At 55.7% G+C, this 27391-nt stretch overlaps 2 protein-coding genes across 2 annotated transcripts; one reads left to right on the top strand and one right to left on the bottom strand.

Annotated features, from left to right (window-relative positions):
- PSMB3 (proteasome 20S subunit beta 3) lies at positions 1 to 3756 on the top strand. Its single transcript, XM_039565876.1, has 6 exons — positions 1 to 81; positions 365 to 549; positions 887 to 994; positions 1310 to 1487; positions 1693 to 1787; positions 3637 to 3756. The coding sequence occupies exons 1-6, from the start codon at positions 79 to 81 to the stop codon at positions 3683 to 3685; spliced, it is 618 nt and encodes a 205-aa protein (XP_039421810.1). The 5' UTR covers positions 1 to 78; the 3' UTR covers positions 3686 to 3756.
- Positions 3757 to 4318: 562 nt separating this feature from the next.
- On the bottom strand, positions 4319 to 27099 carry PIP4K2B (phosphatidylinositol-5-phosphate 4-kinase type 2 beta). Its single transcript, XM_039565732.1, has 10 exons — positions 26904 to 27099; positions 18574 to 18671; positions 17283 to 17379; positions 14606 to 14758; positions 13386 to 13532; positions 13048 to 13086; positions 11759 to 11872; positions 11238 to 11496; positions 9871 to 9974; positions 4319 to 8991 (listed from the first exon to the last, which is right to left on the bottom strand). The coding sequence occupies exons 1-10, from the start codon at positions 27081 to 27083 to the stop codon at positions 8911 to 8913; spliced, it is 1272 nt and encodes a 423-aa protein (XP_039421666.1). The 5' UTR covers positions 27084 to 27099; the 3' UTR covers positions 4319 to 8910.
- Positions 27100 to 27391: the final 292 nt, after the last annotated feature.

The raw sequence follows: 27391 nt of genomic DNA on the forward strand, positions 1-27391 counted from the left end.
GTGGGGACGGAGCGGTGACGGAGCGGGGGAAGAGCGGGGCAAGAGCGGTGACTGAGCGGTGACCGAACAGCCGCAGCCATGGTGAGACCCGCGGCGGCGCCGGGGCAGCTGCCGGGCCCGCGGTGCCCGGGGGAGGCGGGTGGGCGGGAGGCCGCTCCCTCAGGGGCTCCCCGCGGGGACCGGCGGTGGGGCCGCCGGAGGAATGGGAAACCAAAGCAGCGGGGAAATGAAATCCAAAGGCGGTGGGGCGGACGCGGGGAGGGCTCTCCCGGCCGGGCCCGGCGGTACCGGGGGTACCCTGGAGGCTGCTCCGGGGCAGCGGCGGGAGCCGGGCGGTGCCCGCTGAGCTTCTCCTGCCGTGCAGTCGATTATGTCCTACAACGGCGGGGCCGTCATGGCCATGAAGGGCAAGGACTGCGTGGCCATCGCCGCCGACCGGCGCTTCGGGATCCAGGGGCAGATGGTGACCACGGACTTCCAGAAGATTTTCCCGATGGGAGAGAGGCTCTACATCGGCCTGGCCGGGCTGGCCACGGACGTGCAGACGGTGTAAGTGAGGCCTTTGTGCAATAGATACTCGTGCTGAGCGAATGTCTTTGTTTATTCGTGGGGAGGGGAGAATATTTGTAATTAATACAAAATTAAACGGTGCCGGTACTCCGAGTCTTAGTTCCCCTCGTGGGAGAGCTTTTAAAAGAAACCTTTGTGGGATTTAAGATCAGAGCACTGCTAAAATTCGACTTTGACTGCTAAAATTCGACTTTCACTGCTACAATTTAACCTCAACTCCCAAAGAAGCTGCATCTGCACGCCCTCCTTGCCCCAGGCCCTGGTGAAGAGGAAAAAGAGCCTGCCCTGCTTTCATCCCAGCTCTCATCTTTTGCAGTGCCCAGAGACTGAAGTTCAGGCTGAATCTCTACGAGCTGAAGGAAGGGAGGCAGATCAAACCCCAGACCTTCATGAGCATGGTGTCCAACCTGCTCTACGAGAGAAGGTAGCGGCCAGAACCGTTCCTGTGTGGTGCCAGGGAAGGCTGAGGCTGTTGGAGCTGTGCTGGGGAGGGTTGGGTTGGGAATTAAGGACAGGTTCTTCACCAGAAGGGTGGTGGATGAGAGCACTGGTGCAGAATGGGCACGACCCCAAAGCTGCCAGAGCTCCGGCAGCATTTGGACAACGCTCAGGGATTTTGGGGTGGGATTTTTGGGATTTTCCTATGCAGGGCCTGGGGTGGGACTGGGTGATCCCGTGTGGTTCCTCCCAAGCTGTTCCCTGGCCTCGGGGCTGCCCTGAGCCGTGCTGCTGTCCCCAGGTTTGGGCCCTACTACACGGAGCCGGTGATCGCGGGGCTGGACCCGCTCACGCACGAGCCCTTCATCTGCTCGCTGGACCTCATCGGCTGCCCCATGGTCACCGACGACTTCGTGGTCAGTGGCACCTGCTCCGAGCAGATGTATGGCATGTGTGAGTCCCTCTGGGAGCCTGACATGGTGAGTGGGTGCTGGGATCTGTGGGTTCATGGATTCTCCCTCCTGTGTTAGCTGGAGGCTCTGGGCTGCGGGAGAGGTCTCATTCCTGGAGGAGTTCAGCTCGAGGGGAAAAGCTTGCAGGGTTTTGGGGGGTTTGGACAAAATCCAGGGAGTCAGGGTGGAGTTTGTAGCCCAGCTGAACCCTTCTGTTCCCTCTGTGCCTCAGGAGCCCGAGCACCTCTTCGAGACCATCTCGCAGGCCATGCTCAACGCCGTGGACAGAGATGCCATCTCTGGGATGGGCGTGGTGGTGCACGTCATGTGAGTGCTGCTCCTTCCCGGGGAGAATTCAGCAGGCTGGGCACTCAGTTCCCTCCTTCCCTGGGAGATTCAGCGAGCTGGGCACTCAGTTCCCTCCCTCCCTGGGAGATTCAGCGAGCTGGGCACTCAGTTCCCTCCTTCCCTGGGAGAATTCAGCAAGCTGGGCACTCAGTTCCCTCCTTCCCTGGGAGGATTCAGCAAGCTGGGCACTCTGTTCCCTCCTTCCCTGGGAGAATTCAGCGAGCTGGGCACTCAGTTCCCTCCTTCCCGGGGAGAATTCAGCAGGCTGGGCACTCAGTTCCCTCCTTCCCAGGGAGAATTCAGCAGGCTGGGCACTCAGTTCCCTCCTTCCCGGGGAGAATTCAGCGAGCTGGGCACTCAGTTCCCTCCTTCCCTGGGAGATTCAGCGAGCTGGGCACTCAGTTCCCTCCTTCCCGGGGGGAATCAGCGAGCTGGGCACTCAGTTCCCTCCCTCCCTGGGAGATTCAGCGAGCTGGGCACTCAGTTCCCTCCCTCCCTGGGAGATTCAGCGAGCTGGGCACTCAGTTCCCTCCTTCCCTGGGAGAATTCAGCAAGCTGGGCACTCAGTTCCCTCCTTCCCAGGGAGGATTCAGCGAGCTGGGCACTCAGTTCCCTCCTTCCCTGGGAGGATTCAGCGAGCTGGGCACTCAGTTCCCTCCTTCCCAGGGAGAATTCAGCAGGCTGGGCACTCAGTTCCCTCCTTCCCTGGGAGGATTCAGCGAGCTGGGCACTCAGTTCCCTCCTTCCCGGGGAGATTCAGCGAGCTGGGCACTCAGTTCCCTCCTTCCCGGGGAGGATTCAGCGAGCTGGGCACTCAGTTCCCTCCTTCCCTGGGAGAATTCAGCAGGCTGGGCACTCAGTTCCCTCCTTCCCTGGGAGAATTCAGCAGGCTGGGCACTCAGTTCCCTCCTTCCCTGGGAGAATTCAGCGAGCTGGGCACTCAGTTCCCTCCTTCCCTGGGAGAATTCAGCGAGCTGGGCACTCAGTTCCCTCCTTCCCTGGGAGAATTCAGCAGGCTGGGCACTCAGTTCCCTCCTTCCCGGGGAGAATTCAGCAGGCTGGGCACTCAGTTCCCTCCTTCCCGGGGGGAATCAGCGAGCTGGGCACTCAGTTCCCTCCTTCCCGGGGGGAATCAGCGAGCTGGGCACTCAGTTCCCTCCTTCCCGGGGAGATTCAGCGAGCTGGGCACTCAGTTCCCTCCTTCCCTGGGAGAATTCAGCAAGCTGGGCACTCAGTTCCCTCCTTCCCTGGGAGAATTCAGCGAGCTGGGCACTCAGTTCCCTCCTTCCCTGGGAGGATTCAGCAAGCTGGGCACTCTGTTCCCTCCTTCCCTGGGAGAATTCAGCGAGCTGGGCACTCAGTTCCCTCCTTCCCTGGGAGAATTCAGCGAGCTGGGCACTCAGTTCCCTCCAGGGATCAGTTTCCAGGGTATCCCTGAATCCTGCCCCTCCCACCGGTGTCCTTAGCGAGGCTCTGTGCGCTCCCAGTGTTTGATTTCGCTGTTGCAGCTCGCTGCTAGAACAGCAGGAATGACTCCCCTGTGCTGCACAGGGGTTGCCTGGCTGCATTGCCGTGGGAAGGAGGATGCTCTGCCGCACGTGGATGCAGCGTTAACTCCCAGCTCTGCCTTTGAAAGAGCCCAATTTACTTCCTGCAGCATCCCCACCCTGGGAGCTCCCCAGGGGGATGGGTTTTACTCAGTTGTCACACCCACCTGAGCTCCAGCTGACCCTGCCCGGGCACCTGGGACTTCCCAAGGGAGGGACAAGCTGTAGGCAGGGATTAAACCTGGATTTATCCATAAATAATCTCCTCTTTCCCCCTCCAGAGAGAAAGACAAGATCACCACGAGGACCCTGAAGGCTCGCATGGATTAGCCCAGCACAGCTGCTCTGTGGCACTCGGGACTTTTTAAAATAAAACTCTCCACTGAACTTCCCTTTTGCTGGCTCTGAGCACAAGGACTGAGTTCTCATCCCCAAAGCCGTCAGGAGGAGGTTTTTAGGTGGGAGCAGAGCTTCCCTTCCCCTCTGAGCCAGCTGCAGCAATTCCCTGGATGTGAGGAGCTGGACAGGGGCAGCTTTTCCTGCCAGACCTGATTTGTTCTGACAGCCAGGACTTGGTAAAATCGGTTCTTACTTAATTCCAGACACACTTAAAGAGGCTTCTCCAGTTGTGGTGCATGAAATCATGGAAAGGTTTGGGTGGGAAGGGACCTCAAAGCCCATCCAGTGCCACCCCTGCCACGGGCAGGGACACCTCCCACTGTCCCAGGGTGCTCCAACCTGGCCTTGGACACCTCCAGAGATGGAGCAGCCACAGTTTCTCTGGAAAATCCATTCCAGCCCCTCCTCACCCTCCCCAGGGAGGAATTCCTTCCCAATATCCCATTTCAACCCTGCCCTTTTCCAGTTTAAACCATTCCCCCCTGTCCTGTCCCCTCCAGGACTCTCCCCAGAGCTGGTGGAGCAGCAGCTGGGGGTGGCCCGCCCTCAAAGAGCACACAAATGTACACAAAGTTTTAATTTTATTTTTGTTTCTCTGGTTGGAGACTCATCTTGTAACATGCATGCATTTCAAAACAGTAACAGTGTCTCAAACTGCTCCTAGCAAACAGACAAGCACAGAGGACTTCAAATTCCTATTTAAAAAACAGCAGTGAAAAAACCTAGAATGTTCTTTTTTTTTTTTTAATTACTTTTTTTAGGGTTTTTTTTTTTAGGTTTTAGATTAAACTTAAATTTATTCACTTTTTGCACTGATTAGCCCTGCCCACCCTTTGTGACCTGTGCCTGTGGAATCTGCTCGCTCGACTCTCATCCAGCTGCTTCGGCAGCCCCAGAGCAGCACAATTTTGAGTGGTTTCCACTAAAAACGATGTCCAGCAGCTCTGCCATCCCTGTTATCCACGGGATTCATCCCAAAGAGCCAGGACAACGGGCAGTAGCTGAGGGGGACACTGAGAGTGGCTCTGCAGGAGCGGGGAGGGCTCTCGGGGTTGGGTTTGGGGCTGTGGCCAGGCTGGGTCTGTGGTGGGGACACCCCCCCCTGTTGATTTTGGGGGAAAATCCTTCAGCTGGGGGTGAAATTCCAGGTGCAGCTGGAAGGGAGGCATGGAAAAGGACTGCATAGTAGTCATGGATTGGGAGCATCCACCACCACAACCTCCTGAGCACCCTGAGCCTGCCCGCGCTGGGTGATGGCCCCGCGGGAGGCGGCTCGGGAAAGCAGGAATTTCCTCCCAAAAAAACCAAAACCAACAAACCAACCAAAAGAAAGAAAGAAGACTCGAGTGGTTCAGTTTTCCTTGCTGATTGTGCTAATCCAGATTCCAAGCTGGGATTGTTGGGAGTGTGGCCACCCCAGGGCACGGATGGACTCCGTGATCCTTTCAGGATGAAAGCCAGGCCAGGCAGAGGCGTGGAGGAGGCCGGAGGGAAGGGTCCCGCTGCTCCCTGCTGCCAGCTGGGAACTCCTGGGGACATTCCCCCAAATCCCAAGGCCTCAGCCCAGCTCTGGGAATCTCCTGGGATTCCCTGGAACCCCCAGTTCCCCGTGGCAGGGAGACTCAGCGGGCTCTGGAGTGGTTTTATTGCACTGCTGGAGCACAGCTGTGTCCCTGCCTTCCCTCTCCCGCTCCCGTTTCGGAGCTGTCTCCACAGGGAAGGTGGAAATGTCGAGTTCAAAGCAGATTTTGAGTTAAAATCCTGACAGATCAGAAAGAGAGAGCCCCTCAGGAATGTGGATCCCGCAGCTCCTTCCTGCCCTCAGGCACTGCTGAGGGGGAGATGCTGCACACTGATTATTTGGAACTCCAGTGGACCAAATTCTTGCTTTTTGTGGCCAAAAAACCAAAAAAAAAAAAAAAAAAAAAATCCTGCATTCTGCTGCAAATCCTGTCAGCCCAGGGGGGTCAGTCAAATGCACTTCAGTGGGAAGTGTTCATGCTAAGGACAGGAATTATTTACATTCAGCAAAACTAGAACTAAATCCACACCAGAAACAGACAACAAACTAGCACGAGCAGTTGTAAAACCAGAATTGAAGGGGCTGGGTTTTCCTTTTTTTGTTTTTTTTTTAAAATACTTGAGTTAAAAAAGTGACCTAAAACAAGATTCAAAAAAAAAACCCCTAAAAACAACAAACCAACGAAACGAAAAAGAAAACAAACAGAAAGAAAAAGTCCCTTTAAAAAAAAAAAAACAAATCAAATATTTGCAGCTTCACTTCTTATTCTGGTAAGAAAAAATACTGTCTGGAAAGAAAAATTAGCATTTTGAACGTAATGCTACTCCTCCAAATGTAAACAATACACCAAAAAATGCTTCTGTTCAACAAAGTTCTGCAGCTGGGTAATGCATCATGGAACTGAGAGTGATCCTTTAGTACAGAAATGTGGCACCCGACTGCAGGGGCACAACTGGGGAAGTGCTCAAGGGAAGGATCTTTGTGGGGCTCCCCTGATCAGCTGAGCCAGAAAGAGCCAATTTTGGGGCTGGAGTAAGAAAAATATTCACTGCTCTCCTCAAGCCCTTTTTGTCACAACTTCTGTAAGGATTTCTGCAGGAATTCCCTGGATTTTGAGCCGATGCCTCGTTCATTATTACAGAATTCAGCAAAGGAGATTTTTTTAAGCTTCATTCCCCTTTCTCTGCCTTTGCTGTGTGGTGTCTGCACTTCACCCACACCTCCTCCTCTCTTCCTCCCCCCCTGCTTTTCCTCCTCTTTATTTATTTATTTTTTAAACAGATGGTTTCAAGATAAAACAACTTCCAAGCTACTTTCCCCAAAAGGAGAAGGGCAAACTTACCAGGCCAAAGTTGCAGATTCAATGCAGATGATTATTTAAGGAATAAAAAGGGATTGGTGTTTAATTCCTAATTGGCAGTAAACTTAAGTGCTTATTAAGAGCAAAGCAACCAATGTAATGCCCACAAAACGAAGCTGATGATGCCCTCCAAGTCCTCAAGTCCTCCCTGGTTTTTTATTTTTTGTTTTAAAGTTGTTTTTTTAGCTGCATTTGGGTTGTGGCTTTTGCAGCTCCACACTTTAAGACACGAGAGCCTCCAGCCTTCCCACACCACAGGGGCAGCAGAAATTTGTCCCAGGCCAAAGGCAATGACCAAAACTGCTCATATCCCATCAGAAGCCCTAATTTTTCATTTCTCCAAGACTCTATTTACAGTGAACTCGCAGGGGCTTCAATTTTAGCCCCTCCCAAGGTGAGACCTGTGGGGGATTCACGTCACGAATGGGAAATGGGGGAGAGGAAATTAAAAAAACCAAACCCAAACCCCAAGCCCACATTCAGAATCCAGCCCAGAGCCAGAGTTAAGTTCAGGGAAGTTACCAGGATGTGATGAGCACCAGTTACCTCTCAAAAGGACCAAAATTCCACACAGCAAACTGTTACAGCACAGGACAGACATTCCCAACAGCTTATTCCCAAAACAAAGGCATATGTGAAAAACAGTTCCAAGGCAGATAAGCAACATGTTTCAACTGCAAGAGGTTTGTTCAAAACTCTAAATCCTGCTTAAAAAGAGAAAGGAAATTAAAAAAAAACAAACCCAAAAAACCAAAAAAACCCAACGAAAACTCCCCAAAACAAAGAACCAGCAAGGTCTGTAACTTTGTGCAGCAGAGCTAACAAAACCCAAAGCGAGTCTGCCAAGCTTGGGAAATGGTTACGAGCGTTCTGGAAACAAAACAGGACCATTGCAGTCACTCCAATCAGTCCCAAATCCTTCAGGGGGCTGCCAAATAAACCTGGTGCAAGAGTTCAACCATTTCCACTCCTTGAGCGTCGCTCCAGAGAGGGGTTTGGAGCAGAGGAGGGTGGCAGCACCCCCAGCTCGAGTCCTGAGTCCTCTGGAGCAGTGGGGCTGCCCCAGGCCCGGCTCCCAGCACTCCCCACTGGCAGCGAGTCCAATTCCTTCGTGTGCAAGTCACATTTTTTTTCAAAATAAAAGCCAAAAAAAAAAACAAAAAAACAAAAAAAAACCAACCCAAGCAACCCAGGAACCTCTGTCAGGACACAGATTCAAGTACCTGTTGCAGATGGGGTGGGGAAGGAAGACTGAACAATTAATTAGCTAATTAACACTGGCAGGACTGTGATGGTGACCTCAGAGATGCGGCCATTCCTGACTGAGGTGAAAATCTTATCCCGGATCTACAGGTACCAAAATTGCCTTTTTTTTTTAAATGGTTGGGTTTTTTTTTTTTCCTCTTTTTAGGAAATCTTCCGAGTTGGCCAATTGAAAAGCAAGCCCAGGTCCAAGCACATCGTTAGCTGAGGTTGGTCAATGCCTCTCTCACTTCTCACACTGGTTGTTTTCAGGTTTGAGGAGTTTCACCTCTTTTTTTTCCGAGATCATCTTTGGTAGATGTTCATTTCCCCTCGTCTTTCTTGTAAATCAAGTGCAGTTACAAAAAAAAAAAAAAGGTTTTTGTCGATTTTTTTTTTTTCTCTTTTTTTTTTTTGTTACTTAAATTAACCAAAAAATATAAAGTGTCCCAGTTTGAATTTACCTAAAGTTCAGCGACTCCTCCTTTTATCAGAGTTCTATTTGCCATCCTTGAAATGCTGAGCTATTTTCCTTCCAATTCCTACCGAGAGGGAAATAAAAGGGGTCGTATGGCTGCTAAACAGTCCAATAAAACAACAACAACACCAACACAAAACAAGGAGTGGTTTGTGGAATCAGGCACTGCTTCAACCGTGACCTAGAGCCACCCCTCGGATGCGGTGCCAGCGTCGCAATCCCTCCGGGATCCTCTGCATCCAGAGAGGAGGAAACGTCACTACAAAGAGCAGTGCTGAAACAATGCACTTGGCTCGTTTGAAAAAGCCCTCAAATCTTTAGATCTGGGCACTTCTGTAACATAAAACCCCCACTTTTCCACCTGGGTCAAGCGGGCTGTTGGGAGGGTGCACCCAAAGGATGAGTTTTGTCCGGAGTGCCACGGTGCCACACGCTCCCCTCGCACGCTCACACGCACTCCCACACACACCCCACATGCTGCTACAGTGTCTGTTCAGTGTCACAGGCTGGAGGAGCCCCTCTGCTCGTGGTTCCTGGCTGCAGGCTGAGCACGACTATGTCAGGATGTTGGAGATGAATTCGTTGAAGCGCTTCGAGTACTGCTCGGGGTTCACGGTGGAGATCTCAGCCCCGGCCTGCAGGGGAGACACAGGGGTCAGGGGGGGTAGGGAGGGGTCAGGGCAGCACAGCCCCTGTCTGCTGGGGAGGATCTGTGGGTGAGGGAAAATCCAGCAGGTCTGGAGAGATCCCCAAGGGAAATGATTTTCGCGCCGGCTGCGTGTCCAGAGTCAAGGTATTGGGTTTGTTCCTTTGTGGTTTACAGATTTAGGAGCATCAGGAACTCCTGGAGACAAGTCAGGGAGGGTTAGGCTGGATATCAGGAAAAGGTTTTCCACCCAGAGGGTGTCTGAGCACTGGAACAGCTCCCCAGGGAATGGTCCCGGCCCCAAGGCTGCCACAAGTTCAAGGAATGTGTGGACAGCACTCCCAGGGATGCACAGGGTGGGGCCGTTGGGATCTGTGCAGGGCCAGGAGTTGCACCCCATGACCCTGGTGGGTCCCTTCCACCTCAGCACATCCTGGGATTCCACATGAACCCCCCTGTGCTGGGTGGATGGCTGCACTCAACCTCAGAGGTCCTTTCCAACCGCAGCAATTCCCTGATTCCACGTCTTGCTAAGCTGGGCTTTTGCCAAGCCCTGCTGGGAAGCTCAGGGAGGCTGCCAGGGCACAGGAGTGGCCCCAGGGAAGGGCTGCGTGCCACCCAGTCCGTTCCTGCTCTGTCAGGTGCCTCCAGCACCTCCCAAATGGGGATGGAAATACAAATTATCCCAAGCAACCAGAGGGAAAACCTTTCTGGGACAGCCTGAGGAGACACTGAGCCAAGTGCTGAGCACAGGCACTGGAGAATTCCCACCCTGGCAGGGAAATCAGCGCCAGGAGACATCACAAGCCCCCCCTGAGATGCTGCAGAGCAGAAGCCCCAGCACCCACCCCCCCTGGGCCAGGCTCACCCCGTGTTTCACTGTTTTGGCAGCGTGTGCAGCTTTCTTCTTGGTGTCGTAGGGCGTGAGGATGTCTATGATGGCCATGAAATAAACTTCCTTCCTGGGGGCACCTGCGAGGCAAGAGAGGGGCTCAGACCCCCTGGGCACGCCCAGAAACACCCCTGGGCATCCCCAGCTGCACCCCCCGCCCCAGAAACACCAGGCAGGGCTGGTTTGGGGTAACTCAGAGAGGAAGCAAAGGCAGCTGGAGGCTGCAGAAGGGCGAAGATGACTGGACCAGCACACCAGAGGCTCTCTGAACGTGCCACCCCTGTCCAAGCATCACTTGTCCCCCGCTCCAGCCACCACCAGGGAGTGCCCAGCAAAGCAGAGGCGCTGGGCAGAGACAGCCCTCGCGCTCTGCTGAGCCCGGGACACCTTCCCTGCCCTCCATCCTTCCTCCACAGCTCCCCCACACCTTCCCTGCCCTCCATCCTTCCTCCAGAGCTCCCCACACCTTCCCTGCCCTCCATCCTTCCTCCAGAGCTACCCCACACCTTCCCTGCCCTCCATCCTTCCTCCAGAGCTCCCCCACACCTTCCCTGCCCTCCATCCTTCCTCCACAGCTCCCCCACACCTTCCCTGCCCTCCATCCTTCCTCCACAGCTCCCCACACCTTCCCTGCCCTCCATCCTTCCTCCAGAGCTCCCCCACACCTTCCCTGCCCTCCATCCTTCCTCCAGAGCTCCCCACACCTCCCCTGCCCTCCATCCTTCCTCCAGAGCTCCCCACACCTCCCCTGACCTCCATCCTTCCTCCACAGCTCCCCCACACCTCCCCTGACCTCCACAGCTCCCCACACCTTCCCTGCCCTCCATCCTTCCTCCAGAGCTCCCCCACACCTTCCCTGCCCTCCATCCTTCCTCCAGAGCTCCCCACACCTCCCCTGACCTCCATCCTTCCTCCACAGCTCCCCCACACCTCCCCTGACCTCCACAGCTCCCCACACCTTCCCTGCCCTCCATCCTTCCTCCACAGCTCCCCACACCTTCCCTGCCCTCCATCCTTCCTCCAGAGCTACCCCACACCTCCCCTGACCTCCACAGCTCCCCCAGAGCTCCCCACACCTCCCCTGACCTCCATCCTTCCTCCACAGCTCTCCCACACCTCCCCTGCCCTCCACAGCTCTTCCTCAGCTCCCCTGCCCCCCACAGCTCCCCACACCTTCCCTGTCCTCCACAGCTCCCCACACCTTCCCTGCCCTCCATCCTTCCTCCAGAGCTACCCCACACCTCCCCTGCCATCCACAGCTCCCCACACCTCCCCTGCCCTCCATCCTTCCTCCACAGCTCCCCCACACCCTCCACACCTCCCCCCAGCTGCCCCCCACTCACTTTCGTGGCTTTTCATGGCGTACACATCCACGGAGGGGTCGAACTCCCCGGGCCCAAAGAACCGGGGGTAGTTGAGGAGGTTTCCGGGGCTGTCGGGGGGGGTCCCGTAGGAGGAGATGGGGTTCCCCCCCAGGCCGTCGTTCTCACACTCTTCATCCTCTGCCCGGTCCTCCACTTCCATCTCCTCCTGCTCCGCCCGGTCCACGTCGTGGATGCCCACCAGCAGGCTGTAATCCATGATCTTCAGCTGGGCTAAAAACTGGGAGAAAGGCAGCAGTGAGAAGAGCGGCGCCCGCGCGGGATCGGCAGCGCTCAGGCCCTAACCCTGCCTCCCTAAGAAGGGCTGGAGCGAGAGCTAAACCCTCGTGAGACTCCAGAGAATCTACACAGGCCCAGTGCCCTCAGCAGGACCCTGACTGATCCAGGAAGGAGTCGGTTTTGCAGTCACTGCTGCAGCCCCAGAGCCAGCAGTGAGGATGCGGTGACGGGAGACAGAGCAGAGCTGTCCCCCAGGAAACTACCTCCACGTCCCGCTTCAGCTTTTCAAGGAAGTTCTTTTTACTCTCTTCTCCAACATGCAGCTTCTGACCCTCATTCAAGAAGTCGTTGTCCTTGAACGTTGGGAGATCCTTGGCCTGCAACAAAAAGCCTGAGGTCAAATCCCCCAGCCTGCTCGCAGGGGAGGGCTGGCACATGGAGCCGGCAGCAGCTGGGTGTGGATGGAACAGCCTCTGGTCACTCTGGGCTCTTTGGCTGCCCAAAGTCCACTGAGGATGGAAATGGCATCAGGCAGAGCACAAGAAGTGTCAGGGAATCCATGGGTTCAGCTGGACCTACAGGGAAGCTCGAGGGAGTCGTGGAGCAAGTGAGTTTTAGAACTGCCAGGCTGAGAGCTGCTCTAAGCAGCTGCCAGAATTGAAAAGAAATGAATTTTCTTGGCTTGTGACTGCAGGGGGAAAGGGGTGAAAAAAAAAAAAAATCTCTCCCCTAAAGATTTGAGGAAAAAATGAACCCCACTGATCTTTGAGGAATCTGCTTACAGCAGGCCCTGAGGATTTCTGGGGATGTGGAAGAATTCCCAGTTGTGCCTCTGGGAATTCAATTATTTAGAGCAACACAGGAGCGGGTGGTGGCTTTGTGATCCCACATGAACAGTCCAACTGCATGAGCCAGGGAACTGTGGGACCTTGGGGCTGGTGATGCCAGAGGATTTGGGGCAGATGGGAGCTCCCTGGCTCCTGGCTGAGATCTCCTTTCAGGGCAGGCTGGAGTAGACTCCAAACCTGAAAATCCTCCGTGCAAAACATGCAACACCACGAGCCACTGCTGTGACCTCCACAGGAATTTCAAGGCAGCATCACAGAAGTTCTGCAGGGGAAGGAGGCTGAGTCCTAAATCCCCCCCACTGGCACCAGAAGCCAGGTTTAGGAACATGCCAAGGATCTGAGAGGAGCTGCTCCAGTTTAGAGAAGCTTCTGTTGGCAAATCTCCCTCTGGCCTGCCTCAGGGTGGTACTCAGGGGGTGCTGTGAGGAAACCCTTCCATAGGGACAGCCCTGCTCTAATGTGGGGTTTGGGACTGCTGGGATTGTCCCCAGGGAGTGCCCCCCCACTCCTGGCAGTGCCACCACAACGGAGCAGGGCAGGCAGAACCAGCTCCTCCTGTTCCAGAGCACAGCCTGAAAGGGGGGACAGGAACAGGGTGAGCTCAGGGCCTGGTAAACACCCCTTTGGAAAAGGGGAGTCAGCTGGATCCCATCTGCTTCCAACCACTGGGAGAAAGCAAAGGCTGGCCAGGGATGGCTCCATACCTTCTCTTTATCACTTGCTTCCCTGGATACTGTTGAGCCCTGATAAAGAAAAAAAGAGAAAATCTCATTAGTGCACTGTGGGGTCATATTCCCAATGCATTCATTGGCACCACTTAAATTTCTCCATGCAGGGAAACAGTGAAAAAGCATTTTTAAAATGAGTGCTCAACCCCTTTTTCATGATCTCCTGGGATGGGGGAATGGACCAACACTGAAGCTCCATCCACAGCCCCCCAAAAGCTGATCCCCTGAGCAAAACCCAAAGGCCACCAAGGAGGGGTTCCCAGAAGTGACTCCCACCGTTCTGGAGGAGCTCCCAGCCTCCCCCAGGACCTCACCTTCAGGTCATACTTCCTGTGCACGGTCAGCCTGTGGCTGAACACGTTCCTGGTGACCACCATGTAGGTCTCCACGCCGTCCACGGTGAGCCGGTACATGCCCAGGAACTGGGGCAGGAGGGTGTTCCCGTGGCACTCCACGATGAACTGCAGGGAGCAGGGAAGGGAGGGCAGGGAAAGAGCTCGGTCACACAAACCCCATCCCTGACAGGCCACGAGACACTGCAGCAAAGCCACCTGACACCAGTGTGAAAGGAAAGGAGGATTGCAACAGCTCGGGGGTCTCAGGAAAGGAGTGAGAATGGTGGGAACCTTCCAGCCCTGAGCTGGGACACAGCACCCCATTCCCTGATCCAGGGAGTGCCACCCTGCCCCTGGCAGGGGGTGGAGCTGGGTGATCTCCAAGGTTCCTCCAGCCCAGTCCTGGCATTCTGTCACTGTGTGTGCGTGTGCCCAGCCAGCTGTGCACTGGCACTGCCCAATCCTGGCATTCTGTCACTGTGTGTGCGTGCCCAGCCAGCTGTGCACTGGCACTGCCCAGTCCTGGCATTCTGTCACTCTGTGTGCGTGCCCAGCCAGCTGTGCACTGGCACTGCCCAATCCTGGCATTCTGTCACTGTGTGTGCGTGTGCCCAGCCAGCTGTGACAGGCCAGCTGTGCACTGGCACTGCCCAGTCCTGGCATTCTGTCACTCTGTGTGCCCAGCCAGCTGTGCACTGGCACTGCCCAATCCTGGCATTCTGTCACTCTCTGTGTGCCCAGCCTGCTGTGACAGGCCAGCTGTGCACTGGCACTGCCCAACTTCACTTCTCGTGGTGACCTCAGTGTGCCTGGAACTCAGGGCCTGTCAAACACCCCCTGCTCCATACCCCTGCAGAGCAGATGGGCTGGCAGAAAACGTGGACCAGAACATTTCCAGCTGTTCCATTTGGCCCCTCCCTTCCCTGCTCCTCCCCAGCCCCTCTGGAAAGTCTGATGCAATGAATTAGGAGCTCTCAGGTACCAGGCATCCCAAACTGATCAATGCAAGGGCCACGGTGAGCTGGGAAGGGGCTCAGCACCACAAACACACACCTGCTGGGTTATATTTGTCCCTCAGACCCTAAGGAACTGCTTTTTCCCTCAAAACCTCCGTGCAAGCTCTGCCAGCTGCAAATCCAAGCTCCAGACCCCCAGCAAATCCCAAGGTGTGCACGAGGGGGGCTCCAGACTCACCGTACCTGGTGGTACTTCTTGAGGATGTTGTGCATCTCCGCCACGTCCTCGCTGGACACGGCCTTGATGACGAACCTCCTGTCATAGGTGGTGAGGAAGCGGGCACCGCAGCGGCCCTGGCTGTCGCTGTTCACCGGGGCACTGCGTGTCACCGAGTTCTGGGGGACAGACACAGCGTGGAGAGGGGCTGGCAGGAGCTGCCACCTCCCTGAGCAGCCCTGGGAAGCAGGGCCAGCTCCTCAGGACACCCAGAGCACCCACTCTGCCCATCCCTGAGCAGCCCTGGGAAGCAGGGCCAGCTCCTCAGGACACCCAGAGCACCCACTCTGCCCATCCCTGAGCAGCCCTGGGAAGCAAGGCCAGCTCCTCAGGACAAGCTCAGAGCACCCACTCTGCCTGTGAACACCAAGTTTGGCACTGCTGAGGGTAAAACTCAATTGTTTAAAAATCTGGACGTGGTTTTAGGGCTTCCACCTGGCCCTGGCAGGTTTTACTCCAACACCTGGAGGGTGTTTCTGGAAAGTATTTTTTACTAAAGGGTTTTTAAGGATGTGGGATACACAGGCCAAGAGGTCTCAGCATTTCCTCCCAGGGATTTCAGAATAGCCAGGATATTTCTAAGGTTTAAGGAAAACCAGAACAAAACAACTGGAATGGCCTGTTGGCTCTTCCATCAAAGAGCAGTTTAGTCTGGCCAAAGTCTCAGTGTTTGGGAATTCTTCACAGGCCATCCTCCACCAAAAGCCACCCTCAGGCTCCACTCTTCCTACCCCTGGACATCCAAGATGAGTATAAATAGCTTGGTTGTGCTTCTGACAACCAGCAGCATCTGCCTTTAGATCCCTGTCTCCACCCTTAGCAACCAGACAGTGCAGCAGGGCTGGAAAATCCCAGGAAAACTGCAGAGCAGGGATCAATTCCCTGAGCCACAGCACGAGCTCTTTGTTCTGCTGCCTCTCCCCAGGTAGCTGGGCTTGCTGCGAGCTCCTCCCTCAGTCACAGGCACTGCTCCTCACACCTCAGGCCGAGCTGTCACCTGTCTGTCCCCTCCACCTCCCAGCTCCTGCCCAGAAGTCACCTTATCAACCAACAACCTCTCACCAGCTGCTCCTTATCACAGATGGGGAGGGCTCTGAAACACAGCAGCACCAACACCTGCACAGGGATCTCCTAGCACTGTGTTTTCCAACATCTCAGGGCTGGACATTGTGTTTCAGGCTGGATTATTTATTTTTTTTTTTAGGTGGCAGTGGCACTGCTGTGTCCTCCTCCCTCAGCTCTGGCAGCAGAGGGAGTCTGCAGCAGAGCCTGCTCTGAGAGAGAGAGAGATTTACCACGTCATGCTGCAAGTGAGCCGAGAGGTTTCCTTTCAGAACGAAGCATTTAAAGCTTTTAAAACTTTAATGAAGCAGGGGAAAAACTCTGCTGCTGCCAACAGCTTTAGAAAGCATCAGGAAAATAAAGGCAAACAGAAAAATCCCCTTTGCTTCTCGCTGACATTTGCAAAGGGGTCTGTGCCAGGCAGTTTAATCAGCCCTCACCTCAAAACCACAGAGCTTTTCTTCTGGAGCTGGGAAGCAGAAATCGTGACCACACGGAGCATTACCAAACTCACAGCCCTTCGGCTGCCTCCGTTCCCTTCCTGTCACTCCCACCTCTCCCACAGTTGGGCTGTTAAATTCAGCGGCCTGGCTCCATTCCCACTCGAGCCATCGCATTTTACCCACCTGAATTTAGCTCAATTCATGTTTTCTGTTCCAGCTGGACACTTTTAAAGCCAAACCAGCCTGAAGCAATCCCTCAGAACAACAGAGGGAGGGTAAATGACAAACCAGGTACTGAGAGCGTGGGTCACACCTGGGGAGGGCGTGATCACAAAGGGGTGTGACAGTGGCACAAAGGGAAGGAATTTGGGATCAGCGGGAACAGCCCCGCTCCCAGCAGCTCTCCCCACCACAGTGGGAGCACGTGGAGCGAGCAGGGAGCCTGCAGCACTCCCTGACGTGCCTCTGCAGCCAGAGGATTGCAGGGGATGCCCCTGGCACTGTGCCCAGCGGGTTCAGCTCCCTGACACCCGGCCTGCCCAGGGCCACGCAGCCACCACGGCCTCCCTGGCTCTGCTCTGTGGGATCTCCCAGCAGCTGCTGCCTCTCCTCATCTCCTCGTGCTGTGTGAGGAAGGGCGGTCCTGCTGCAGCAGCCAGAGCTGGGACATCTCCCTCTGCCTGGAGCTGAGCCCAGCAGTGCTAACAACACACCACGGCTCTCCTCTCCAAGAAAATCAGACCCTCTGGCATTAGGGGATGAATCCCAAAGCAGAAGCCACCTTGATGCACCCAATTCAACACCACACGCTTGGCTGAAAGCAGCTGAAATTCATGTGAATCTGGACAAATGTGACAGACCCGTTTTCCCTGCAGATATTCCACACTGGATCATTGATATCCTCCAGCTCCTGCCTGTCCACAGCCATGTGTGCCCCCTGTTTGATGCCCTGGGAACAGGGAGCATTTTCTCCTCCTATTGCCCAGTGCTTGGCACAGCAAGATCCACTCCACTGCTGGAGTGGAAGCATTCAAACCACGATTATAAACCCAGAAAAGCTGCTGGTAGCAATGTTTGCATCAGGGTTTGTTCTGTCCTAGGAAAGGTGTCAGGAGGGCAGGAAGAGAAGAGAGGATACCTGGTAATCTTGGTCATCGATCCCAAATCTTTCCCGGAGGTTCCGGAACACCAGTGGACAATATTCCTTGAATTTAAAGCGGCTGGGCAGGTTTTCCCTAGGGCAAGGCAGAGAAGAGATTTGTGTGCAGTGAAATCCAATTCCACGTTGACTCCCACTTCCCTGCCAGGCCCTCAGGACATCCCAGGGCCTCGCTCTCCCCTCGTTAGGGCAGCTCATTTGTTTGGATGCCCACAAAATCCATCTCTCCACAGAAATTCTGCAGGATGCACACTACCAGGCTGCTTGGATGATTAGTGTGGAGATTGCCTGTCTGCCAGAACAATCCCCTCTGTCACAAGCCCAGATCTGAGGGAATCATCTCTGCCTGTGCCCCTCCTCTGTGGCTTTGTTCCGGCAGTCACGCAGCTGGCCCTGCACACGCTGTCACCACGCTGCAGGAAAAGCTGAAGGGGTGGGCTCCGGGTTCAGATCACATCAGATCAGTAAAAGAAAGGTCACCACACCACAAACCATCCCAGCCAGAGCACCCAGGAGAGCGGGGATCAGCTCCAGCCTGGCTCTGCTGCCCCCAGGCACAGGACAGGGGGACACAGTGACAGCACCCCTGTCACTGAGGGAGGCTGCATCTGCTCCCTCCCACAGCCCTGAGCCTGCCCAGGGGGGAGAAGCAGAGTTTGGCCCTGCTTGGACACAGTGGGAGAATTTGGCAGCTCCTCCTCAATGAGAAATTCACAGCAACACGTGGGGAACTCAGATCTCTGGAGGAGAAGGGGAAGAGCGGATCCCGCACGCTGTATGTGCCAGGGAAGCCAAACTTTCCAATCACACTCCCACTCTGCAAAGCTGATCCCTGTGAAACTTGGGGAAAACAAAGGATTAATCAGGGAGTGCTGCAGCCCTGCACACGCAGAGCCGGGGTGGAGAAGGCAGCTCTGAGCACCAGCCACAACCACGACTCCAAAAGGGCTTCCAAAAATGGATCTTTTGGGAAAAGGAGACAGGGATAACTCCAGAGAGACCCTGTGGGCCAGGGGAACAGCACAGCTGCAGAGCTGCCAGCTGTGAACAGTTTTCATCCCTCCCAGGATGGAAACCAAGCCACCACACAGCATCTCAGGGACAGACTGACCCCACCACATCTTGTCCAGGGGTGTGGAGCTTGTGTCCAGCCACGCCACGTCCTCCTGGCATTCCAGCTGGGAACAATCCAGAAGGCCTCCCCCAGGCCAGTCTGCCTCACAGCACACAGAGCTCTGCCTACAGAGAGGCAGGGAAGCACCTCACTTACTTGTTGAATAGATGATTGTCCACCTTAATCTTACTGTAGGCTTTAAAGTCATCGGGCATTAGCATGACGGGGACGGGAACATTGCTGAGCTCATTGATCTGCAAGAGAAAGGAGAAGGAGACTCAAACCCCACGTCCCACTGGCCTCCAGGGACTGTCAGGGGACTTGCAGGGATGCCAAACACGCCAGGGGCCGGTTTTGGGGCACCACAGAACACTGTGGTGACAGGCCACAGCAGTTCCATGATGTGGTGAATCCTCCCGAGCCAGCCTCTGCTCCTTCCTCCTTTCCCCTTCCACCGACCATCCAAGACACAGCTGAGAGCCCAGACAAACCCACAGGCCAAGAACCAGCAGATTTGATGTTCTAACTAAACCACCTCGTTGAGAAAATGTTCCAATTTCTTAATTATTTCTGCTACAAACCATGATGACCAAAGCCTTCGGTGCAGCCCAGCCCAGCTCCCCAGGGATGCTGTTTCCATGCTCGCTGTCTCCTGTTGCTCCCATCCCACCTTCTCTGGAGGGATGAGTCACTCCACTAGATTGTTTTTGCTCCTTAGTCATGTGTGGCAGCCACAGGAACACGGGGAAGCAGAAGAATGAATGTTCAGCTACTATTGTACAGGCGGGCTCGTGCTGCAGCACCCAGCAGTGGCAGCATTAATAATAATAATAATAATGAAAATAAAATAATAACAATAAAAATCCACCTCTGGACTGTGTCTGGCTGTCCTGCTCCAGTCACCGGAGTCACTGACAAGGCTGTGCCAGAATCAAGAGCAGGTCAAGAGGTTTCTGAGCTGCCTTTTCTGAGGACAGCCCCGGTGTCATTCCCTCCCAGGGACTCCATGCAGTCCCATCTCACTGAACTCCTGGTAACAGCCTGGATTTAGGAAGCAATTTCACTCCAGCTCCGCTCCCATGACTGCTGTGCCAAACAGGTAATGCAGAGAGGGAGGCAGACAAGGCTGGCAACAGCGGGGTTTGGCTGTGAGTCAGCTCTGGGGGCTGTCCCCAACACCAAAACCTCCAGCAGGTCAAGTGACTTCCAGCACACTTGGAAAGCTGCTGGGAAACTTCCCTGCTGGCTGGGAGCAGGGGCCGGGCTCAGGAAAGGGATCCAGCTGTGGGATTCCCCTTTCCCTTCGTGCAGCAGGACACAAAACTCCGCCCAAACTGCTGCCACATCCCCGCTCAGCTCCGCAGGGGCCACGGGGGTTCAGCCCTGGGGACGTGCCGGGAGCTAATTCCATGAGGCCCGTGTTTATCCCACCCTTTCTCCATCGTTACCACGAAAAACCAGACCAGATTTAACACACGTCAGACTGGGAAGAAAGACACATCCCCAGTGCCAGGAGGGAAGATGGCTATTTTCAGAGACAGCCATCCCACACAACAGATAAGCGGGGAGCGAAGCGGCCACGGCTGCTGGAGAGAGCGGAGATGGAGCTCTGCAAAGCCCTGCCCTGCACTCCCCTCACAGCAGCATCCAGCTCTGCCACAAAACCCTCTGGGATGTATGGAAAACACTGCACAGATGAATGAATAAATAATGGCACACATCCCCCACCGGCAGCAATCCCAGCACGGGGAGAGGCCGACGCTCCCCGCGTTCAGCTGACGGCTCAATCCTGCCCAGAGCAGCTCCCTGAGCCACAGGGGAAGGAAAAGGGAGCAGACTCCAGGTGAGGAAGGGATCTCCCAGCTCGCAGCCACTGCAGGGAGCTGCCATCAGAGTCCCACGCAGAGATTTCCCCCCAGGGCGAGGAGAAAACAACTCATTCTGTACCGAGACAGAGGCGCTGCCTCCAGCCACTAATTATTGCTGCTGTCTACCAGGAGGGGAAGCCCGACAGCACAGCTCCTGCCACACGCCTGCTCCCATCCCAGCCTGCTCCCAGCCCTCTTCCCGGCGTGGGGAAGGCACAAACAAGCCATTATCAGCTCCTTGCCGAGCGGAGGAAGGGTGCTGACGGCTGAGAGGGAACAGCGATTCGGAGGCTGCCTCCTCGCTGGCAGGAATTCAGACACAAGTGTTCCGAGGCGTCTCTGGGTGCCCTGGTTTCTGCCACACCACGAACCTCAAAGCGAGCGTGGCACCTGTTGCGAGGCTCCTGAGTGGCAGAAATGGTGCACCAGGATACCTCGGGCTCGTTTCAGAGGTGCCCCCATTCCTCCCAAGATAAAACAGCCCCCCCAGAAAAATCCCCGCTGTGGAAGCCTTTGTCCCCCTTCCAGCAGAGCTGGATGCTTTGGGATTCCAGCTCTGGAAGAGACACAGAGAAGGGAGAGGGTTGTGCTGGGCACCAAGATGTGGATGAGGGCAGGATTTGGCCATTTCTAGTGCCAGCACTGCCCACCTGCCCTCCCCCGAGGCACTGGGCCTCTGCTGCTGACACCAGCGTGGAAGAAAACATGGATTTGTTTAGTTTAGTTTAGTTTAGTTTAGTTGCTATGTTGGGATTTTTGTATTTTTTTGTTGTTTAAGCGCCGCGTGCTCCCACAGTACCACCCATGCCTGACACTTTCCCAAGGGAGAGAGGAATGAAAAGCCCCCATACCGCCTTGGGAAAGGGATATCCCAACCCCTCCCTCCTCACAGCACAATCCTCAGCAACCAGTCCCCCTTCCCCAGGATTATCCAGCCGAGCGGAACACGAGGAGCTCCAAAGGAAAGCCGCGGCCAGCAGCACCCATCACCTCTCCAGAGGGATCCTCTCCTCAGGCTTATCCCGGGGGAATCTGAGCAGCCTCCCGAGGGAGCAACGTGACTAACGCCTGGCACATGTTTGCTCTCTCACCTTCTCCCCGGGGAGAGGCGTGGAGTAGGAGATTAAATATAGCAGTGTGTGTCCCGGGGTATTTATGCTCCACGAGGCAAGGTCACAGCAAGGTGCCCAGCAGGGAAGTGCTCAGCAACCCCTGCCTCCCGGGGAGCACATCCCGGGGCTCTGTCTCCCAAAATGAGGCTTCTTCCAGCTGGAGGAAGTACCAGGATCTCTGGGGATGTGGGAGCAGGGAGATGCTGGATGTGGTTCTGGAGGAGGCAGGGACAGAGGGCAGAGGTGCAGCAGCACCACAAGCACACACCTGGGCCCTCACGGGCTGTTTTGGGCATCCCAGCCCCTGCAGGGCACAGCTCCAGCAGGCCGTGCCCGGGGCAGTGCCACAGCTCTGCCACTGAGGCTGCAGAGGTCCCCGAAGGGGGGGAAGAACGAAGTGGGGAAAGAACGGCTCATTTGGAGCCCAGGGAGTGATTGGCCTCCACACCCAGAGCGATGCTGGGTTCCCGGAAGGCTTCCAGCTTTTCATCCCTGATCTGCCCTCGAATCCACATCACTTTTCAGCCCTAATCTGCCCTCAAATCCACGTCACTTTTCAGCCCTGATCTGCCCTCAAATCCACGTCACTTTTCAGCCCCGATCAGCCCTTTTTTGCCCAGTCCTCTCCTGCTCAGAGCTCTCCATTTCCCCAGCGCAGACACCTGAGAGGGACCAGCCCAGGCTGAGAGCACCACCAAAAAGTGCTTTTTGTCTCTGCCATCTGCGTTTTGCAGAGATAAGGCTCCAGTCCTGCCCCTCCCAGGCCAGACACAGCGGGAGTGGCACTGCCAGAGCCTCCCAAAGGGCTCGGACACACCCCGGGGGCTCTCCGCATTTAAAACCGAGGCACATTTCAGACAAACCCACTGACACCTTCAGCAGGAGCGCTGAGAGGGAGGCGCTTCCCGTTTCTCCGCTGGTTTTGCCAAGTCTTGGGAACAAAGGAGCAATTCCCGAGCAGGTCAGGCAGCCCCAGGTGTCCAGAGTGACTCCACAAGGACAGAGGGGAGGCAGCAGATCAAAGCAGCCCCAATCCCAGAGGTGCAGAGGGAAAAGCAGGTGGATGCCAATAAGGATCAGGGCTTGGAGCAAGAGCAGGAGATGAGGAGGGAAAACCTCATCCTCAGGCAGCACAATCCAGAGCTGCAAAAACACCTCCTTCCCCTCTCTCTGTCAAGCTTTTACTTCCTGGTCACTGGAATTCTTCAGCAACACCACTCAGGACTCTGATTTGTCCTCGCCACCAAAGCCAATTCCTTTTCCAATCAGAGCCACATCAATATTCCGTGTCATTCAGGGACAGCTGTTGGGATGAACGGGCCAGGCATAATTTTGTTTCAAAACCTGACTGTAGCCTCAAAGTGGCAATTAGCATCAGTAAATTGATGGGAAAATGTGATTTGTTTACTAACAAGATCCAGCTGACGGAGTGTGTGAGCCCCCACTCTCCAGGATTCTTTGCGACAGGAATTTGCTCGGGAAAATAAAGATACTTTGTTCCCCTCAAAGCCTTTCAATCAGGCATCTCCAAGCACTTGGTGAGCATTAGTTAAACTTCATTATGCTCCGGGGAAGGAGGTAAAAGACACATGGGAAAATCACTTCAGCGTGGAGACAAACCCACAGCTGCAGCAAAACTTCGCTGCTGCTTAACACACAACAGCAACTGGGTGATGGTTTGAGGAAAAAACCCCGTTTTCCATGAATTAGAGCATGATTAATCAGTATCCATGCTAACAACCCCCCATGAAACGCGAGGGAAGAGGGAGTCTTGTAGCCAAGAATTCCTCTGGGGACACCAGGATGCTTTAAGAGGGGGGAAAAAAGCATCCCCTGGTGACAGCAAACCCACGTCTTCCTGAACAAAGTACTTGGAAAGGACTCCTGGCTGCGTCCCAGGAATCAGGCAGTGCCCCCAGTCCTGTCAGCCTCAGGGTCACTGGGAAGCATCCATCCTCCCAGTCCTCCCACAGGTGGGCAGAGGTGATGCTTCCCTTGATCCAAAAAAAAGCTGAGGAATGGGAATGTTCAACAACCAACCAATGGCCACACCAGTCAGCGGCAGAACATGGAAACGAGCAGGGAAAGGAGCCCCATTCTCCCCGCTGACCCACCCAGGAAAACCCTCTTTTCTCTGCCAGAAAGGAAAAGGGCTCCTGGAATGTGGATTTGAACAGAGCTCCTGGATGAGCAGGTCGGGAGCCAGGGCCTCGGTCACTGCAGGGGCTGGCACGGCTGTGGCCATATGCTGCTCTCCAGAGGTCAATTAGAGCCAGAGCTGGGAAGGACAGATCCAGGCTGCTCCCACTGTGCCAGGACCAATTGATGGGATTTGAGTGTTTGATACATGGCAGATGCTGCTCTGGCTACAATTAACATGGCAACACCAAACCCAAGGCTGCAGAGCGGGGAGCTGCAAATCCCAACGTTGCTGTTTCCCTGGAATACTAACGAGCTGGGCTCTGTGCTGCCTGGCTCTGCTCCTAAAGGGCCTGGGAGATGGCTGCTGCTCCTCCAGCCAGGAACTGGAGCCTCTGGAGCTGCCTCGGGCAGGATCCACGCAGCCAACAGATCTCGCCGTTCCCACAAAAACGGGGTGTTGATGCCTTGCCCCTGTCAGCAGCCAGAGCCTCTGGAATCTTTTCCAGCTGAGGAACTGGCACCTGGAGGAGCAGCATCATCCCAGCCCTACAAACACAGATCCGCAGTCACCTCCCCAACCTCCCCGGGATCCCAGTGCCTTCCATCAGCAGCACCTTACAACCGTTTCCATGGTTCCCAGAGCATCACACAACGCTGTGTTCATCTCTTTGGCTGGGAGATAGCTGCTCCCTTCCAGAAGCATCCCAACTTTCCCCATCCCGTGCACATGGATCCTATCCCGGGCATGGAAAACACACCTGGAGCACCAGCCATGGAGCACCACACACGTACCCAACCCCCAGGAGCTGCAGCTCCTCTCCCAGTGCCATGACAACGGCGAGAGAAGCTTCCCCAGGAACCATCTCCATGTCTGCTGGATTCAGTGCCTGACAGAACACTTGGAAATCAAGGTTGAGCCTCTGTGGCTCCACTCTCACAGAAGTTCTCCCCTCCCCTCCATGGTTCTCTGGTCCAAAATTCAGTTGTTTGACTCATACCACCCACATCTGGCCCCGCTCACAGCGGCCCCACCCTGATCCCGATCCCAACCCTGGCTGGGGACCACCGGGACCCGTTCTTTAAACACCCCAAAGTGGTGTTCCAAAAAGCAGCTCCTGTTCTTGGGCTGCTCCTGCTGCTCTCCAGAGCCAGCCCTGCCCCAGCTGCTCGCCAGCCTGTTTAAGGCTCTTGCCAGACTGGGAGACTGGACCCAGGGGGATTTCTTCAGCACGTTGCATAAAATGGTTGTTTGTTTGATTTGTCCGTGAAAAAGTTCATCCCAGATCCGAGCCATTCTGACAGGATCTTCCTGGCACAGCCCTGGGCTTGTGCTGAGAGCTGTTTTCCCCTCCTCCCACTGCAAGGATCCCAGGGCAGAACTCCATGGACACAGCCCAGAGCCTCCTCACTCACTCACCCCTTCTTGTCCAACGACAAATATTAAACAGCCCCCCAAAAAGATTTCCAACAAAGCTTAAAGGTATTTCCGACATTATTTCCAAACCCATCAGCTGGAGGCACGTGAATTCCAACTCCCACCGAAGCAGGGCACCGAGATCATCTCCCAGCCACAGCCCAGGATGAGCAGCTGCTCGTGGCGAGTCAAGGGAGCCCCCTCAGCTCCCAGCCCTGTCACAGCGGCCACCAAACCCTCGCCCCAACGCAGAGAGGTGGAGGGATTTACTGGGAAATCCTAAACGCCTTCCCAAGGGTCAGGAGGTCACAGCTGAACTTTTCTCACCCCCTTTCCCAGTCCCTCAGGACGCGGGCGCTCCTTTCCTGGCAGCAATTTCTTCCTAATACTCATCCGATATAATCTCATTACCAGCTTAGTGTCAGCCTGCCTTCCTCCCTTTGCCCAAATATCTCACAGCCAAGTGCTCCCAAAGTTACACTGTCCTGATCCAGGGCCTCAAATCCCTGCCAGGCTCCTACTGCCCAGACAGCTACAACAAAGAAAAACACACCAAAAAAAAAACCAACCCAAAAAAGGTCAATTTCCAGCAAGCAACACCCGTCCCTGTGAGGCCACGAATGAAACGTGGAAAAATCCCACGATTTCCATTTCTTCAGGGCTGCTAATGGCACCACTGATCAAAGGCTGATTAAACTCATTATCCTGCTTCCTGGGCAAGGCTGGGAGCACTTGGAACATCCTTTGCCTCAAAGACAGCACGATGCTGAACCACATTTGGATGCTTTCACTCCAGCCAGGCAGGCCAGGAATGCAAGGCGGATTTTTTTTTTTTTCCCTTGTTATTTGTTTTGGAAAAAAAATAAGCCCGAATCCCTTTCACTCTCTAGGAAACATCCACTAATCCACTGGAGAAATAGGTGTGTCTGAGCCTTAAAAGTGGATTAATTGAGGAAGGGATGAGGCTTCTGGGTTCTTTGACCACCAAGAACAGCACCCAGCACCCACATCCAAGAATCAATGCTCGTGTCTGCCGTCATAAACCAGGGAGAAGTTTCCAGAGAAAACACAGGGATGGGTTTTAGGAATTACCAAAGGAGGCGGATCAGAGCTGAGGCACCACTGACATTCCCAAGGGACCCTCTCACAACCTGTTCCCAGAGGAACTGAGGCCAAGAGGACACACATGGCCTGAGTCCCGGAATCAAAGGAGACAAACCTGGGGCCAAACCCCTCATTTTTGGGGGATGGAGATGGGGGACACACCAATGTCCAAGTGAGGCACAGGACTGTCCCCTCGGGGCTGTGACACAGGGAAATCCCTCACTGGGACAGCCACAGCGACTGCCCTGGGTGGAAACCCGGGGGCTGGGACAGGGGACAGGGCTGTGGGTGCCAAATTCGTGTCCTCAGGGCCCCCCCAATGCCAGAGGGGGGATTGTACCACAGCAACATCACCCGAAAGAGCATCACTCCCCCTGCCCAGTCCCGGGAAAAAGGGTGCTGGAAAAGGCGTCGGGGCTGGGGGTGTGGGGGCACAGGGACGTGTCTGGGAGGGACACCCCAACCTAGGGGGTCCCCAAACTGCCTGGAGAAGGATACCCAGGAGAAAGGGACCACAGAGCCCAGGGAGGGGCTGGGTCAGGGATGCGATGGAGAGGCAGGGAAGGCTGGGATTCAGCGGGGAACAGAGTGCGGGGGGAGAAAGCTGCTGTGGAAAGGAGGGAAACGGCCCAGCCTGAGAGGGAGCGGGGAAGGGTCCGATCTGGGGTGGGGGGCTCGGGCACTCGCTGAGGGGCAGGGCGGGGGCTGAGGGGGACGAGGGGGATGAGGGGGACGAGGGGGACGAGGCCCCGCTGCCGGGGTGCTGTGAGGGGCCCACTCCCGGCTCTGAGGGGCGGGGGTTTGGGGTGGGGGGGGGGGGGGGGGGGCCGCGCCGCCCGCTCTCACCGTGTGGTTCGCCCCCCACATGAGGACGCTGAGCAGCGGCTCCGAGGCCCGGAATAGCTTCACCTTCTGGCATACGAAGTGTTTCTTCTTGGTCTTGGTCTTGCTGGCGCTGAGGGCCGAGCCCACCGCGGCCACGGCGCCCGCCGCCGTCCCCGCGGCCCCCGCGCAGTTCGCGGCCATGGCGGACCCGACCGACCCCCTCCCCGCGCCCCCCTACCAGCGCCTCCGCATGGTTCCGCCCGGCCCGGCACGCCCCCCCCTCCCGCAGTGGTACCGCCCGTCCCCGGCAGCCCCGACCCGTTAAGCTTCCCCCTCGCCGTCCCTACCCCCCACCCCCCCCGCCGCCGCCGCGGTGGTTCGGTCCCTGCCCCCCCCCCGCCCGCCCCCGCGGTGGTTCGCTCCGCCGCGGCCGGCCGAGCCCGCTCCGGCCCCGCGCCGAGGAGGCGCCAAGATGGCGGCGGGCTGAGGGGGTGGGGAGCGGGAGGTGC

This window comes from Corvus cornix, chromosome 27, assembly GCF_000738735.6.
Source record: "Corvus cornix cornix isolate S_Up_H32 chromosome 27, ASM73873v5, whole genome shotgun sequence".
In the NCBI taxonomy this organism is placed as follows: Eukaryota; Metazoa; Chordata; class Aves; order Passeriformes; family Corvidae; genus Corvus; species Corvus cornix.

What these genes read in the sequence shown, in the direction of transcription:
- PIP4K2B (XM_039565732.1), bottom strand. Translation starts at nt 27,083, where the DNA reads ATGGCCGCGAACTGCGCGGGGGCCGCGGGGACGGCGGCGGGCGCCGTG. An exon ending in TCCTCAAGAAGTACCACCAG is followed by an intron (nt 13,533 to 14,605) that starts GTACGGTGAGTC and finishes TGCTCCCTGCAG; the next exon opens with TTCATCGTGGAGTGCCACGG. An exon ending in CGCCATGAAAAGCCACGAAA is followed by an intron (nt 9,975 to 11,237) that starts GTGAGTGGGGGG and finishes CTTGCCTCGCAG; the next exon opens with GTGCCCCCAGGAAGGAAGTT.
- PSMB3 (XM_039565876.1), top strand. An exon ending in AACCTGCTCTACGAGAGAAG is followed by an intron (nt 995 to 1,309) that starts GTAGCGGCCAGA and finishes TGCTGTCCCCAG; the next exon opens with GTTTGGGCCCTACTACACGG. An exon ending in CCCTCTGGGAGCCTGACATG is followed by an intron (nt 1,488 to 1,692) that starts GTGAGTGGGTGC and finishes TCTGTGCCTCAG; the next exon opens with GAGCCCGAGCACCTCTTCGA.